The following is a 16868-nucleotide window of genomic DNA, read 5'->3' as shown; positions in this document are numbered from 1 at the left end:
CCGGAAGGGATTACTGCTTGATGCAGGTGTTGCCAAAGTGTACGAAGTAAATTGCTTGTGGTACATTAACCACTTCAAGTGGTGCATAGCAGTGGCTGTGCTGCGGCAAGCTGGCTGTGTTTCATGACCTGGCCTGACCTTTGTCTGCAGCAGGAGGAAGGAGATAGACAGAGATTGTCTTGCTGTGAAGCAGTGTGAAAGCCATCAAGCAGTATCCTCCTTGCCTCGCTGGACCCATAGCAGCCTCGCTGCTGTGGCTGCTTACAGCACCTGCTTCTGCCTGTGAAAGGATTTCTTTTTCCATCTGGGTAAAAGCTCATATGCATGCGCTCTTATTGTACAGAAACCTGTGTGATACTTGGAAAGGTCACACATTAAAGGATTGTCAAGCATTGGAACAGGCTGCCCAGGGAAGTGGTGGAGTCACCGTCCCTGGAGGTATTTAAAAGACATGTTGATGTGGTGCTTTGGCAGTGCTAGGTTAACGGTTGGACTCCATGATCTTAAATGGTCTTTTCCAACCTAAATGATTCTATTCTATGATTATGAGTTTGGGCTGGGTCTCCCAAAGTGAGAATGCAGGGGTAAGCTAGGAGGATAGCTACTATGTGTAAGGCTTGGGGAAATCAGTAGAGGAAGTTCTGTTAGAGTATGAGGTTGGGAGGGAAAATGAAGATGAAGGTAGCCTGGCATAAAGCTGAAAGCTGCTGCTAATGTTAGACAGAGCTATTCTTGGTGAGCTGTGAACCAAGATAAGAGATCCACTGCTTAGCGGTGAGCAGAACGAGTACCAGATGAAACTAAATACTATATTTTTAAGCTAAAGACCATCTTAATGGGAGCAGGGATTAAACTTTCATAATGATCTCAAAAATGTGGCCAGGAGCTCCAGTCTCCTTGGAAGTTGTAAGTGGGATTTAACCTTCTAAAGTTATTTGACATGAAATTGTAGGCTCTGTTTCTGCCTGTACTTATGAATAAAATGTAAGGGATTGATATACACCTTGGTCAACACCAAAGCTTTAACTGCATGGAATGATAGTGCTCTGTGGGAACCCTCAGGTTTTGCGCTGGTCCCTTGGGTTAGAGGGAGTCTGTCCTTTTAACTTCCCTTGTGTGAGTCTTTCCTCACATGCACCTTCTCCCCTCATGTCTTAGGTGAGGTGGTTTTGCTGCTGAAAGGCATCAGCCTAGCTAATCTGGGAATGCTGTGGTTGGAGGTGGTGCCTGGAGTAAGCTAGAGAGTTCGGATAATACCAATCAGTTTCCTTTGGAGCCCGAGAAAGTACAGCTTCTGTCTGTCTTGGTATAGGAAAGTGGAGGGGTAGGTATGTTCCTGCTACTGGATGTTCTCTTACATAGAACAAAAATACCTAGGATTTTCCCCCTCTGGAGTGCAGGGGTGGATTTTTGTTCTCTTGGGCCAAGTTACTCCAATTTTTTTAGTCATCCCTAGCTGGTGATGAAGAAGTAATGCCAGCAAGAGGGAGTATCTGGTGGCTGTTGAAGTAGGTGGTATTTGTGGCATGGGTTTCTTGCAGGTTCAGAAAGGAAGAAGGACAGGTATATTGTGACATCCATAGTATTTTTTTCCTTTAGCCATTGATGAAGGCCCTAGGGGGATACTTGATTTCTGCATGTCTTCACTGTTAAGTGCTTGTTGTTGGAAAATGGAATTGGAAGCAGTGTATGTCCTTCATAAAAAGGCAAAGGCAAGTTAAAATCTAGACTTTTTAAAAAAAGGAACAACCAACCACAAAGGAAAAAATCCCTGTGGCAGTGTTAGTTTTCACTTCTACCTTTTATTTCATCACAATGAAGTTGCCTGATTACGTGACTGCTGTTCTGGAATACTGCTTTATCCTCTTATCTGGGGGGAGTAAAATAGAACCTGTTAATCTAAAAATTGTTCTACTTAGTTATATAACTATTTCTTAAAAATAGCTCCAGATTGCTGGAAGGGAAAGATAGATACTACAGGGTACAAAATTTCTCTTCTGTTCAGTTTCTGCTCTTTTACATAGAGCATCCACATTTTATACATAATATTTTTTACTGTTTTGTGGTGGCCAGTTCCATGTTACTCACATGTACTCTTACAGCAATTTATGAACATCCTGTGGCACAGATCTCTATCAGATACTGTATGTGTACAGCAGTAATGATACCACCAAAGCTGAATGCTGAAGAGCTGGTAGGCAGAGACGTACACAAAGAGAAAGCATTGAGGATGGAGTATCTCTTTGTGTGTGTAGCAGTTACTGCTGTGAAAGTTTAACTTGAAAATTATTATTCAGAGCATCATTTATTATGTTGTGTTTCTAGAAATCACAATTATATTTGACTGTGAGTGTGTGATATCCTTGAGACAAGGAGGCGAAATTCATAAATCAAAAGGTTTATTGTATTCTGCTAAAACAAGTTCATTCTTTTAAGACATACTTCTATCTTTAACATGCTCAGTTTTCTCGTGTGAAGAGATTTTATGGAAGTTAGGTTAGCCTTTGTAGATTAATTTAGCAGATGGCCATTGCAAGCTTGGACCAATAGCAATTATAAAGAACTTGTTTCCAGTGATGGATACAGAGTAAAAATTTGCTCTTGGGCTTACCCGCTGGTTACTTCAGACTCTCTGATCAGATACAGTCTGTGAAATCTTCTCTGCTTCAATTAAATACCCCCTAGTATTGTATTTGCCTCATGTGCTTTTAATGAATCTGTACTTTCACATTGTCTAACATTGGTATCTGGAATAATTGAGTACAGTAAGTAAAACAGACTATTCTGTTTTGTAGTATCTTGCAGTAGTTGATTCTGCTGTAACGTTTCTCTGCTGAATAATCTTTTCCTGTAAACCATGTTGCACCTGCTGCTCTTTGAACTGTGTGCAACTTTGTTAAAGCTGTCATTGTTGCACAGGACTGATACTTGACTTCATTATGGAGTGGCAGCATCCCACCTCTATACCATGCTGCTCTTCTTTAGTCCCCTGTTAAATCATCTTCTGAATATGGGCTTCATGTGAGCAAGCTAATTTGACATAGATTTGGCTCAAGAGTAGGGTGTTACTAAATTTGTTTGAAGATGTTTCTCTTCTGGACTTGTGGATTCCCCATCTGAGTATTATTAGCCTAGATATTGCTAGGCACATTGTCACTTCACAGAAATATTAGCAGGCAATACTATTTTTGATTAAATCTTAATCAGTTACAATAAGATCCCCTAAGCAGGATGGCTGTACTTGGTGTGTATGTGATATGTTGGGGCTTAGGAGCTTTCTTCTCTTCTTTTTTTTCTCTCTGCATGTAAATACCTAGTGCCTGTTAAAAACCTCAGTTTTGTCACAGCAAATCCCAGGAGTCTTGCTGTACCACTCATATGTGTTTGCCTCTGTTTGTGGAGTTTGAATTTGTTTTCCCCTATCAAAAACTGTTGTACTGGCTTGGTACAGTCTCCCTGCAGTGAACTGTTGCAAAGCACAAAATGGTGTTGCAAGTTTTTGTTAAGCTTTATTTGTTGAAATACAGTGTAAAGTTTTTAATATTTGAGACTTGTGATAATTGATACCACCAAACAGCTAGTTTAAAGGAACATTTTTTTAAGCAGAATGTGGATCATTTTACCTGATATCATCTTGCACAAAAAAAAATGGCTATGTATTTCAGGGGAATGTGTATTAATTTTTAATGAGGGGTGGTTTAGATGACAAGTCGTTCCACCAAATGTCTTTTAACTTCATTAGTATCGTGAACTTTAGCCTCAAACCTGGCTGCAGTGGAACACAGGAGAAAGCTAACACTTTCTATTGAGGTTATCTCTTTCCTGCATAGTGGTTTTTAAACTGATAATATATGATCTTCAAAAAAGCAAATCTATAATCTCTATTGTGTGCTTCATTTTGGCACTGATTCTGGTTTGATCACCCATGTGTAATTCTGTGGGAAGATACTCAGATTGCCTCTTGTCATCTAATTTAAGTGATGGAATTAGGAATTTTGGCTCTTGAAATGGCCACTAGAATGCTGAGATTGATTTATAGTGCTAAGGTGAGATCATATAAAGATGCTGTCCTCCTATGTGGTCCACTGCATCATTTAATTGCTTGTCCTTGTTGCTGGAATCTAACAGCTTCACTAATGAGGTTTTTGCCAAGTCTGCTATCTTGGAAGGTGCAGTGGAAGCCTGATGTTGGTGTGCAGTGATGACTTCCCAAGTATGGGACAGCACTTCTTAAATAAAGCAAAGCTGGAGGGTGTCGGCTGTGCCCTAATGAGAGTTGGTCAAAGAGTAGACTTCTGAAAGAGTATTTCAGTACCCTAACTACTATAACTGAATACAGTCAAAGCAGTAGCTTTCACAGGGCATGTTCCTTGTCAATACTGTGTTCTGGGGGTATAGGTAAAGCTGAGTGAAGCAAGGCAACCTTTTATGTGGTAAGCTGAAAACAGGACTTAAATAGTATGAAAATAAGGAAATATGAGTAGTTTTCATTATGAGTAAATACTTTTGTGCAATTAAAAGATGTAATTTCCTCTTGTTCTGTGACAATCAGTTTCTGTGTTAAGCTTTGTTAACCGAACTTTAGAACATACTTGTTTCCTGCTGCCCCTTTTTTCATATTATTTGAAAGTTGAGAGTGTTATCCTTGCTTCTTACACTAGGTAGGATTGCTACCTTATCACCTCTCTGGCAAACAAAGCAGAAGGTGAGTTTGCCAAAAGGGTTGTGGAAGTGAGTGAGGTGTTGCAAATGGAAAGAATGAAAGTCATGAACTGTAGAGGAGGATAATGAAGATGATACCAAATGGCCGGTTCATGGTAAATTAGATGGAATATATTAGGCGAGCTTCTGTTAAAGTATTTTCATATGCACATAGTATTCCTGTTGTTGGTAAGGATGTCTGAGAAGCTGTTTACCATTTGCTGAAACTCAGTGTTACCTCTGCGTTTCTTTCCTTGGATAAGTGTGTATACTACCCTGGTACTTCTGTGTACAGCTTTTACTCATGTCAACACTGTTTTCTGCTTTTGTTTACTAAAAATCCTTTAAACTCTTGTATTTTTTTATTTCTGTAGGTTGTAGGAGGCCTATGAGGCTGAGCTACCATTTATTCCTTCTTCCATCTCTCTACAATAACGTTGCTGAGGGGTAGTAGCTTTTACCAGTATTTCATTACATGTCTTACTCCCGTATGATGCTGCTTGAAGGGAAGTAATAAAAGCAACACAATTGCTTCAGTTTTTGAAAATTCTGTCTCAGCTGCAACTCTTAAGCCTGTATTTGTATTATTCAGGGTTGCACTGTTTGTACTCTTTGTAGGTTATAAATTACTTCAGCTTCTAAAACTAGCAAGTTTGTAGGTACGACTTGGATTCTTTTGGTATGCAACACAGTAGATTACAGGAATTAGTATGAAATAAAGTAGAACTGATTTGGAGTTTGCTATCTGCTTCTTAATGTAAACCAGTTCTGACTGACACTGCCAGTATGGTAACTGGTGATGCTGGAAGCCAGTGAACTTGAACACCACATGACTGGCTTTTCTTTGAAGGCATAGATGTGACACAGGTGACTGAGTTTACTGGCAGTAAGTATTTTAGTATTTAACATTGTCTTATTTTAAATTAGGATTAATTAATTAATCAGTATTAAATTATATTTTGCCTTTAAGTTTTTTGTTATTCTTCAGTTTTAGTTTCTTGCTGTACAAACACAACACTTTATATATACAAATAATGTTTAGGAATTGTATGAGGATTTAGGGCCCATGTTCTCATACAGACCTTGTTAAATGTCTGAACAGTTCTCTCCTGTGTCTGCAGCACTTCCATTTCTGATACAGCTTTTGATGATGCATGCTTGTATTTATTATTTGGATGAGTTTTATTTGCAGCTATTTCCTCCAGTTAAACACCTCTCATATTTTGACATAGTAAACTTAAAATAATACGAACAGGGCTTGTAAAGAGAATGGTGAAGATTTCTTAACAGTAAAAAAAACCCCAGCCACAACAAACTAACCAAACCCAAACCATTCCTCTGACTGCTACTGCACCCTGAAAAGACATGCTTTTGCTTCCAGAGGTTGATGAGTCAGTCTCTTCAGGGCTTTTTGCTAGGGCTGGCCTCCTGCCTGTCCATTTTGAAATTTCTCAGCTGGCTCATCTGATTATCTATGCTGCATTAAGGGTAGTCCCATTTGTAAGTAGGTGGGTAAGGGGGAACACACGTGTAGCATACTGCTGTCATGGCACATCATCCCATGGTCTTTGTTTTTCAACCAACTCCCAGGAGAGGTAGACACTTCTATTGTTGAAAGCAGCTGTTTTGGAGGTTTCTTGGGAGGCAGCCACACACTTGCATGGTCGAATGAGGACTCATGGCCTTTTCAGTAAATCATACGTTGGACACTGGAATTGCTTGTGGCTCATTGCTGGGGTCTGTGCAATTAAGAGTTACAGAACAGTTCAGAGAAGCATTCAGAAGAACCAACATCCTATAACAAATGTAAGAACCTTTGTACACTAAACCACAGCCAGATTCAAGACCTTCAATTTGTATAATAGAGGCTTGCTTGTCTTGCCCCGTTTATCTTCTGCTCAGTTAATGAGAATAATTCCATTTATTTTCCTGGATCGGGGTAATCCATGTCAGTGTTTTGGGGGGTGGGAGGGGAGGGCAGAAAAAGAAGGTCAGCTGTTTTTAATACTGGTGTACTCTATGGTCAGGGCTTTCTAATTATAGCCTGTGTAAAATATCAGATTTCAAAGTCCTTCACACAAGGAATGTTCTCTGTTTTCAGTGGCATTAGGTATGCATCCACCCCATAAACATATGCATTATATGCATTTTGGTTTTGATTAGTACTGGGTAACTGCATTAGCTGATTGCTCTGCTGTTTGATAAATCTATTGGGAGCAGTGAAGAAATTGTCACATACAGAAGTATACTTTGTAGATGTGTGTTCTTAAAGCATTAGTTTCGCTTTGCAGCTAAAGAAGTTCAGGGTTACAGCAAACCTTGTGTGTCTCTTGTGCGTTATGACTGACTGTTGGACAACGTATAAGGATTTTAAGTAGCTGAATGATTGTGTTGTGTATCTGGCCTGAAAAATGGCTTCAGAGATTTTCTTCTAGTTATGATAAATGTAGTTGGCACTAATGATTTAAAAAACATAGCAAGGAAAATGTAAATGAGTAGGAGGCATTCATTAACTTTATCTTGGAAGGTTTCTTTTTTTTCCCCCTTCAGAAGAAAGTCTCTGCTGTGCTGTCTCCCATTTAAGCAAAATTTCTGTGATTAGGTTTTTAGTAAGACCAAAATGCTTTTGTTATATTATTTTATGTGCCAGATATGCAGTAATGAAATAGTTCAGAAGCATAACACAAGATAGTAAGAAAGCCATATGAAATGCTCTTCATTTTCACAGAATCACAGAATCATCAAGGTTGGAAAAGACCTTGAAGATCATCTAGTCCAACCATTACCCTAGCACTGACAGTTCCCAACTACACCATATCCCTCAGTGCTCTGTCAACCCGACTCTTAAACACCTCCAGGGATGGGGACTCCACCGCTGCCCTGGGCAGCCCATTCCAATGCCCAACAACCTGTTCTGTAAAGAAATACTTCCTACTATCCAGTCTAAACCTTCCCTGGCACAATTTGAGGCCATTCCCTCTTGTCTTATCACTTGTTACGTTGTTAAAAAGACTCATTCCCATCTCTCTGCAGCCTCTTTTCAGGTAGTTGTAGAGGAGGTGAGGTCTCCCCTCAGCCTCCTCTTCTCCAGACTAAACAACCCCAGTTCCCTCAGCTGCTCCTCATACGACCTGTCCTCCAGACCCTTCACCACTCGTGACCGGCCGCCAACCGGATTTAACTCCGTTCACCACAACTCTTTGGGCCTGGTCATCCAGCCAGTTTTTTACCCAATGAAACGTGTGCCCATCCAAGCCACGAGCAGCCAGTTTCACCAGGAGAATGCTATTCCATCTGCTGCTATTATGTGGTAGAAATCTTGTAGTGTGCTTTTAAAATATAATTTTCTCAATTCTCTTGTTTATGTAGTTTGGGAAGTATTGGATCAGGTATTAAAATATTATGTCTCTTAGATAAGTTGTCTTAGGAACTTTGTGGTGGGCACAAAAAATAGTTATTAGGATAATTGAAAAGCAAAATTTGACATGATCTTGATGCTGTTCAAAGGAAAACTGGTAGCAACCAGCTGTATTTTTTTTTTTCCTGTCTCTTTAAGTTTTCATTAATGAGAGCAGTCTTAAGCATTGAAAGACTCTGGAGACATACAGGCCATGTTTAAGAGTTTGTAATCTTCAAATAAATACTAATTTAGTGAAGTGAAAATGTGAATAATGCTAAGGAGAGAGCACTTCTGGTTCTCAACTGGGCATTTGCTTACCCCCGACTGTATGAGAGGGAAAACCGGCTGCTTGGATAAAGTAGTCTCTGGCAGGATTTGGCCAGATGGAGCTTATTTCTGTGACTACAGAAGAAGTAATGTCTTTTAAGTTCCATGGTGCTTTCTGGATACTCGGTTATTTTTAATGAAATTTCTGAATTGCATGCTTTTTGTGTTGTGAGGAGATGTTTCAGAATGCAGGCTGTCTCTCTTTCCAGCTGAGCCTGCAGTCAAGGCAGACTGAAGCAATATGCTCAAAGAAGAAGTGTGAATTTTCTCATATGTTTCAGTGAGCGTTAATGGGAAGACTAATTAGGGCAACTTGAAGCCAAAATTGCTGTGTTTCACTTTGAGACAAATTATCAGAGACATCTATCAGCTGTAGTTGGATGTACGTGGCATTCCAAGTTTAAATCTGCTCAAACAGTTTAGAATCAGAAGTGAGGAAAAGAAGTTTAGATCTAATTCGGGGCTTAAATTTAGAGTAGAACAAGGAAAAATAAAAATCTACCACGTATAAATAACCCTGTACTCTCATAAAAACAGATGAAGGAGATCATATACTTAAAATTATTGGTTTTAATTCTAGTTTGAAGACTGCATGTAGGTGACATTAAGTCAGTATTTCAGACTGAAACTGCTATATTAAATACTACCTTTTTTTTTTTGTATGGAACTGTATTTAACTTTACAGATACATGCATACAGATAAGGTTTCTTCTCTTATCTTTCTCTTGCAGATGTGACATTTCTAGTCACAGAAATCTGCATATCCTAAAACATAGGTCCCCACAGTCAGTTCTTTTTGAATCCTAATTTACTCTCTTTGGATATAAAAAAGTCTGTGCCTGCTTCCTTCACAGGACTTTGTGCTGTGTCAGACTCAGCTTCTGGGTAAGGTACAGTACAACAGGTAGTTTGTTTGAGTGTTACAAAGGCCTCTGGCTAAGGAGTACTTGTACAAGAAGAGGTGCATTACTTTCTACTGTGTGTTTTCTTTCCTATCCTCCTTAGGAGAGTAGGAGGAGAGCAGGAGTCTCTCCCTTCTCTTCTGCTGTATGCTCCCAGAAAGAAGGGCTCTAACCCTGTGCTTTACGTCTCACAATGTATGTGTTTGAGACTCCAGCTCCACCATGTCATACACCTCTTTCACCTTCTTGTCACTGCTTTGACATTTCAGCCAGAGATGAGCAAGTACCTTTATTTCTATTGCAGAGCAGGGTTGGAAGCTGGCAGCCCCTGCTACACAGAGTAGCAAGATGGACCAGATTTGTAGTGGCTATCTGTGCAAGCATCTACTGTGCTCTGAGAGAAGACGGGAAAGCAGAGCTGAGAGAAGCTGATACTGCATCTGGCACGGGCAGATTGCTTACATGTGGTGGGCATATCACAATTTTGAGAACTTGCAGTGTTGCATATCACTGTCTCCACTGCTGCAATACCTGTGAGCACAAACATGTTTGGTCAGAAAACTGTGATTCCTTCCCACTGAAATGGGTTGTGTGGCTTTCTGTTATCTTCTTTAAGATGTTCTACCTCTTGAGCAATATTGAGGCAGAGAAAATGGCCAATGAAATAATTTCTGTCTGCAGCATAGAATTTTTAAGGAAGAAGTGCAGGGAGGAGGTAAGGTCTTTCATCTTGCATGTAAAAAATGGTACCTCACATTGATTAAGAACATAATCCATCAGGTAACAAGCTGGTAGTATTCTACTCTCCATTTTACTTTCTCTAATGTGAGCATCCTGTGTGTATTTTATGGCCATCATCAGCACCCTCTGATTAACTTTTAAACTGTTGGTCCATTTCAACCAGCCCTGACAGTTTTGTCAAGTCTTAAAGATATCTGTGTTCTGTAACTACTGTGAAAGTAGGTCGCTGGTTAGAGGCAAGAGACAGTGTGGTGTGAGTTTATGCTTTGAAACGGGGAGGATGTGTGGTGGGGCAGTGACTCTGTAGGAGGCAGGAAGGCTTCAGCAAGAATTTCAACCTTCTTAGGAGCCCTGGCTCCTTGAGGAGCCCGAAGACAAGTATGTAATAAACAGTATCAATCAAGGAACTGTTTATTATTTAGTGGGCTATGATGCATTTTTCTCATGAGGAGTGTGGCTGTAGGTATATATTATTTTGTGTTGTGCTGCAAGTGCAAGGAGTGAGGAAGTCCGGTCCCAAACAGGGAGGAGTATTCAAGTGGAGGGTAAGGATATCTTTATTTGGATACGTAGAAAAAGAAGTGCTGCCATTTTTAAAAGTTGTTGCACCATTGTAAGCTCTCTTCTTTTTCCTATCTGTGGTATGGTATATTGAGTCAAATATATCCTTTGAAAGTGTGTCCAATTAGTTATGCGTTCTGGCTTCACCAAATCACATTAACCTAGTGTAGCCATCAAACTGGATAAGTTGTACTTCTAGAGGAATGTGGCTTTTTTCTTTTTAATTGTCCCACTATGAACTCTTGTACCATCTGACAAATCCCAAAGAAATAAATTCTCTCTAGGTTAGGATGAGAGAAACAAGAAGGGCTTATCTGTCTTGCTCTTGGCAAAAAGGACACCAGAAGAATCTTTTAATTAGAGCAATTTCATTCTGTCTATTTGCCATGAACCTAATGAGCAATATGAGCTTGCTAAGGTGCAGCCATGTGACTTGGTGGGAGCTGATCCTCTAATGAGAGGATTAGGTGTTTATTTCTGGTTGTCCACAGCCTGTGATGTTAAGCACATGTTGCTGGGTGTGAGAGCTCCCAGCCAGTCCCCAGTAACCTCTCCTTTACCTCTCCTCATATTTGCTCTTCTGTCCCCTCCTGAATATCATCTCACTGATTTCTCTGTTCTTGATCTACACACAGCTTCTGTGTGGTATTGTATTTGGGTCTGTAAACACAAAATCTAAATGGAACATGAAATTTTTCAGAAGCTTGTTTTTCAGCAAATTGCCTGGGGAAGTGTTGTGGTTCAACCCCAGCCGGCAGCTAAGCACCACACACTCACTTCTCTCCCCCCACCCCTGGTAGGATGGGGGAGAGAACTGGAAGTGTAAAAGGGAAAAAACCTGTGGGATGACATAAAATCAGTTTAATAATTGAAAAAAACAAAACAAAAACAAAACCCCAATTGTAAGGAAAGTAACAGAGAGAAATAAAATCCAAGAAAGACAGGTGATGTAAATGAGACCAATTGCTCACCACTAACTGAGCTATGCCCAGCCAGTCCCCAAGCAGCAGTCTTCCCACCAACCTTCCCCCTACTTTTATTGCTGAGCATGATGCCATATGGTATGGAATAGCCCTTTGGTCAGTTGGGGTCAGCTGTCCCAGCTGTGTCCCCTCCCAACTTCTTGTGCACCCGCAACCTCCTCACTGGCAGGGTGGTGTGAGACGCAGAAAAGGCCTTGACTCTGTGGAAGCACTGCTCAACAATAACTAAAAAACATCCCTGAATTATCAACACTTTCCAGCACAAATCCAAAACATAGCCCCATATCAGCTACTCTGAAGAAAATTAACTCTACCCCAGCCAAAACCAGCACAGGAAGCATAGTTTGAAATCAGTGAGATCCAAAAGGGATGAATAGTTCTGTCCAAGAGGCCATCATTAAACTGGCTCGTCTCCAGCACTGCCATTTTACAAAGTGCATTTAGTGAATTGGTTTGCCTTTAAAAAGTGAGAGGAGGGGTGACGGAAGAGGAACGAGTCCTGGGGCTCCTGAATTGTGATACCACTACCATTTGTGATATAGAAGCTCCTTAATATTATGTGGGGTAGGGGAGAAATCCAGCCTGCCACCTTAAAGCTGGGGAATGAATGTTGCCTTCTGCTCACAGCCTGAGAATTTTATCTGGAGCTGTTATTGCCACCTCTTAATACAGTTCCTCTTTTGTAATGATAACACCGGAGCAAAATAAATTTGAAGATCTCCCACTTTAATAGGTTTCCATTCTTAAAATCTTGAATGGTTGAGAAGACCCTATTTTGTCAAGAAATTTGTTTCTTTCTATTTTTGAATTTCACCTTGAATTTAATGTTTTGTCTTCTGGGCACTGATGTTAATGAGTTCTGTATTGTACTTATTTACATGATAAATCTCTCTTCCCAGATCATTCAACTTCAAGTGGTACATCCTCGTTTAAGCCCAGCCGATCACTGGTTTCTATTCCCACTGCACATGTGATGCCGTCTAATGCCAGTTCTTCACTTTCCAAACACAGGGAAGCTTTCAAGTCTGATGGCTCAAAGTGGAGTACAAGCTTTGTACGGTCAGGAGGAGGCAGAAATCAGGGTGCCCTGGACAATTCTCTTGACATGAAAGATACAAGACCTGTAAGAAAATGGTCCTCCTTGTCTAAACTCAGCTCACCAAATACCTTCAGCCAAGATGGTAGTAGTCATTCAGTGGACTCCAGGGCTAGTGCAGACAAAGCTGTGTCACCACAACTAAGGACAAATGGGCCAAGTTGTTTGCATGATAGCATGGAGTTGCTCAAAATCGAGGACAAAGAAGTGGGGAAAAAGCGATCTTCTCTGCTAGACTGCAAATACAAATTTGAAACATGCAGCAAGGACGACTTTGTTTCAGATTCCTCAAGTAGGAGACATGCCTTAGACTTGACCTACAGTGCCTTACCGGAAAGCAAACCTATGGCAGCCGGTTGTGAAGCTTTTGGACAGAGATACGCAACTCTGGGACAACAGGCTGTGAGTGGAGCTCCCATACAGCCGGCGGTGAGGACTCAAATGTGGCTTAAAGAACAGTTACGTGCAAATCCCCTGGACTGCAGGACCGCTGAGGAACCCTACGGTGTAGCTGCATGGCATGTGCAGCATGAAGATTTTAGAACAGGAGGTGAACAGCCTCCTGTGCAGGTAAGGCTATAGCTTGGTGTTTGCTGCCATCATGTGTTATACCTGAGGAATAACATCAGGCAGTTAGTAAAATAGGAAAGGGAACAGGTCCACTTAACCGGGAGATCATATTTTTAAACTTTGATTGGGGATGCTGCTGCTTGTTTCTCAATATTACCTGAGTGCCAACAGGGTTTTTTTTCTGGCAGCTGCGTACAGTTTACTCTGATTCATTGTGCCTGTCTGCATGACACTAGCAACTCGTTTTCTGAAGCTGCACACAGTAAGAGCTTCATCAAATAACATTTTCAGTAGTTTTAAGAGGGTCTTTGGTCACAGTGTAGTGGGGAAAATGTGAATGTATTTTGATCTGAATGGGTTTACAAAGAGGCTGCATTTATGTATTCAGCAAAGTAAGAATGACTCCTGTATACTGCAGAGATGAATATTCAGTATCACTATGCCTAGCACTTAAAAGCTGAATTCAGTGTGATATTACTGCTTATTTTTTAACTGATTAGAATCGACTAATAGTAGTCAACAAGTCTGGTTTATTTGAATAAAATAATACATGGTTTTTATGTGTCATGCTTGAAGTATTTTCATATAGAAAACATCAGGCAAGTGGTTTTAAGAGACAGATAACCCTTTCTAACATGACAATTCACAGTCTGTTTCCAGCTCTTCCCCTAATGGGAAAAGATAGCTTGTGGAGGAAGGCAGTATTTAAAATCTAAATGTTCAGGTTTACCTATGTAGGTAACCTTGGCTTGCCAAAAAAATCTCAAGCAGATTACAATATGTAAATTTTCCTGAAAGGCATCTTAAGGGTAGGCTAGGATATTATCTGAGCAGAGATAATCTAGCTGTATGTGCAAATTACCTGTCTTCTCTAGCCTGAAGATATATTAAGCAATTTACAAAGAGTTGTGCTCAAATTTTGTTGTTTCTTCCATTGCGTATTGAAGGAAAGACTGACAAGCTTAGAGGTTCTCAAGATCCAATTTTGCTTTTGATGGTGATCTGGACTTTTTTTTTTTCCCCCCAAATTAAAAAAATTGAAGCCAATTAATAAGCCAAACTAATAGTAATCCTTGAGGGTCTCTCTAAAAACCTGACATTGTTTCAGGTAGTCACCATTCGCATTACCCTAATTATTGCAGAAACCCTCATCTTTCTCTAAGCTTTCTGAAGATTTCAATGTTGATAAATAACCCAGGTAGAGAGCAAAGGCTGATGGGGTCCTCTTGGAACCAAAGTGACAGAAACTGGCTCACTCCTGTGGCTAGGTTGGGGGCATTGCCAGCCGGGCTCTTGGCAGCAGGCAGCTACCAGTGGCATCAAGGAGCATATGAGGGGTTTGGGAAGTGACAGCAGGGTACCGTGGAGGAGCTTTGTCCGTCCATTCGTTCAGTACTTTCCAAACACATGGAGAGATGTGAGACGTAGCTGGCTGCAGCTGTCAGCAGTGGTCTCTGTGATGTTTGCGTGCAGATTACTGTGCCTGGTGGTTCTCCTTTTGGTTTTAAATACATCTTCAGAGTAAGCTTTATTTACTTCTTCATTTATGTACCTTTCACAACACTTTGTTTAGGATGGGTGTTTTAGAAACTCTTATGTTTAGGTTAAAACAACTCCCAGCTTTTGTTTTTCATCTCTGAAGTGCTTTCTCACTCTGATTTTGATTAAATACAAGCCCTGTCTGTATTACTACGGTTATTCAGAAAATAGAAATGGTTCATGCAGGCATTGATCCTGAGCTGTGTTTTGAGGACAGAGCCAACAGGGGGAGCAGAAGCTTTATTTATCTTTTTGGCTGAATTCATAAAATGGGGCTGCACCTTTTCAGGTTTTTGAGATTGTAAGATTATAGGATGAAGTTTTGCCTAAAACTGTTTTTGTCTTGCTCCTGTTCTTTTTATATCTGTATCAGTATTGATGCATATGTCACATGATCCATCTAGCCCCTGGCTTAGGAAGCAATGATCCTATCGGCTGTCAGGTCAGTCCTGGAAAACAGGGGAAGTCCTTGAAGCTGTGGCCTTTGCTCTGCTTACCCTGACTGCCTGCTTGGTTGCAAGGGGGGAGACAGGGAGTCTGACAGTAATTAAGGGCACAAGGGGTGTGGAGGAGGTTCCTGGTGGCCTTAGCAAGCAATTTCATTGGTATGATTTGGAGTTGTGTTTATGGGTCTTGAATTGTGATCGGTTACATTTCCTCAAGTGAGAAGTGGTTGTGAAATAGGACCCGGAGAAAAGGAAAGTTAAAGCGTGTGCAAGAGCCGTGAGCCATCGGGCTTTTACAGGCCCTCCCTGCCTGCCCTGGCCTTCTGCCCAGAGGTTACAGCTGTAAGGAGGAGGGATGCCAGAAGAGCTGAAGAAAGTAGAATGGTTCTTCCTGTCTTGACACCTGTTTTTAAAAGAAACCTCAGCTTAATTGAGCTATAGGGTTTTTTTAAAGATCACCATATGCCCACCTGGGAACTGATATGCTGTTATTTCTGAGAAACCAAGAAAACTACGATCCTAAGTGGAGTGTATACCTAGGAAGGAGAGAGATAGCAGAAAACATAAGATTTTGCTAGAGGAAGCTGATGCTTTATAAAAGGGGAAAAAGCTGCAGCTCTATAGAAACTTTTTCTTTTCCTCTTAGTGGGGATTTTTTTTGCTGTTTTGCTTTTAATAAGTATGTGTGCTGATAGAAAAGCTGTGGTTTTTACAGGACTGAAAAAATTAGAGTTTATCATCATTTTACTTTAAACCTATCATTGCCATGAACAGAAAACAAAATGAACTTTGCTTTTAACTAACGATCCACACCAGTTTTGTGCATCATTAAGGCAGTCCGGTAGAAGGAGAGACTATAGAGGGCAGCTATCACTAATGAAGTAAGAAAAGACTGCAGCAGTTTTCTGAGTTGAGTTTGAGGACTGATAGTTCAGGAACAGCTGTTGGACTTAATAGTGCAGTCTACAAATAAATTTTTATGCCCTCACAGACTAATATAGACAGTTTACCCCGCAAAACTCTCAATTAGAGTTTATTTTTATAAAATGAGACAAGCTTTGAATTTATGTTTACTGTAAAGAATAATGCATTACAGCCCTTAAAAGCTGTTCCAAGGTTAATTACTCTCAAAATTAAGATTCTGTGTTTCCTAGTAGTCTGAATTTGACTGAACTCAGCATCTACCTGTTGGGTTTTTGTTACACTTTGCTCCCCAAATTAAAAAGCATGTAAATGGCTTTTCCATTCCAATTGTAAACTCTGATTTTTAAAATAAAATATTTACTGTGCTTATAAGGGAGGCTCAGAGTGTTGGATAGAAGATCTGCAGCTACTTTGAGATTCTCTTTCAGGACATGGTCAGGTTTGCAACTGCAGAAAAGGTTCTGCAGAATGCCTCTTCAGAGAAGGTGCATTGTTTAGCTGTGGGTGTGATGTTTGTGTGTTTCGGAAATCTCCAAGGAGGATCTGATCTATGGTTATTGTGTAACACCATGGAGTTGTATGTGAAAACTCTTCTCTAGCTAATGTGCACTATTTAATGTATGCTTTTTGAAGATAAACATTCTCCTACGCATTTCCAAGGAACAGATTTTAACAGTG

At 40.4% G+C, this 16868-nt stretch overlaps 1 protein-coding gene across 3 annotated transcripts in view; it reads left to right on the top strand.

Annotated features, from left to right (window-relative positions):
* CEP85L (centrosomal protein 85L) overlaps window positions 1-16868 on the top strand; it is a 159344-nt gene that overhangs the window by 73989 nt on the left and 68487 nt on the right. For all 3 annotated transcript variants that reach the window (XM_074862364.1, XM_074862363.1, XM_074862365.1), the window contains one exon: window positions 12515-13281. In XM_074862364.1, the coding sequence (XP_074718465.1) occupies window positions 12515-13281 (767 nt within the window). The remainder of the gene's footprint in view (window positions 1-12514; window positions 13282-16868) is intronic.

This window comes from Strix uralensis, chromosome 3 (genome assembly GCF_047716275.1).
Source record: "Strix uralensis isolate ZFMK-TIS-50842 chromosome 3, bStrUra1, whole genome shotgun sequence".
Taxonomy (NCBI): domain Eukaryota; kingdom Metazoa; phylum Chordata; class Aves; order Strigiformes; family Strigidae; genus Strix; species Strix uralensis.
Note: the sequence above shows the minus strand (reverse complement) of the source record. Positions and strands in the feature narration are given on the sequence as shown.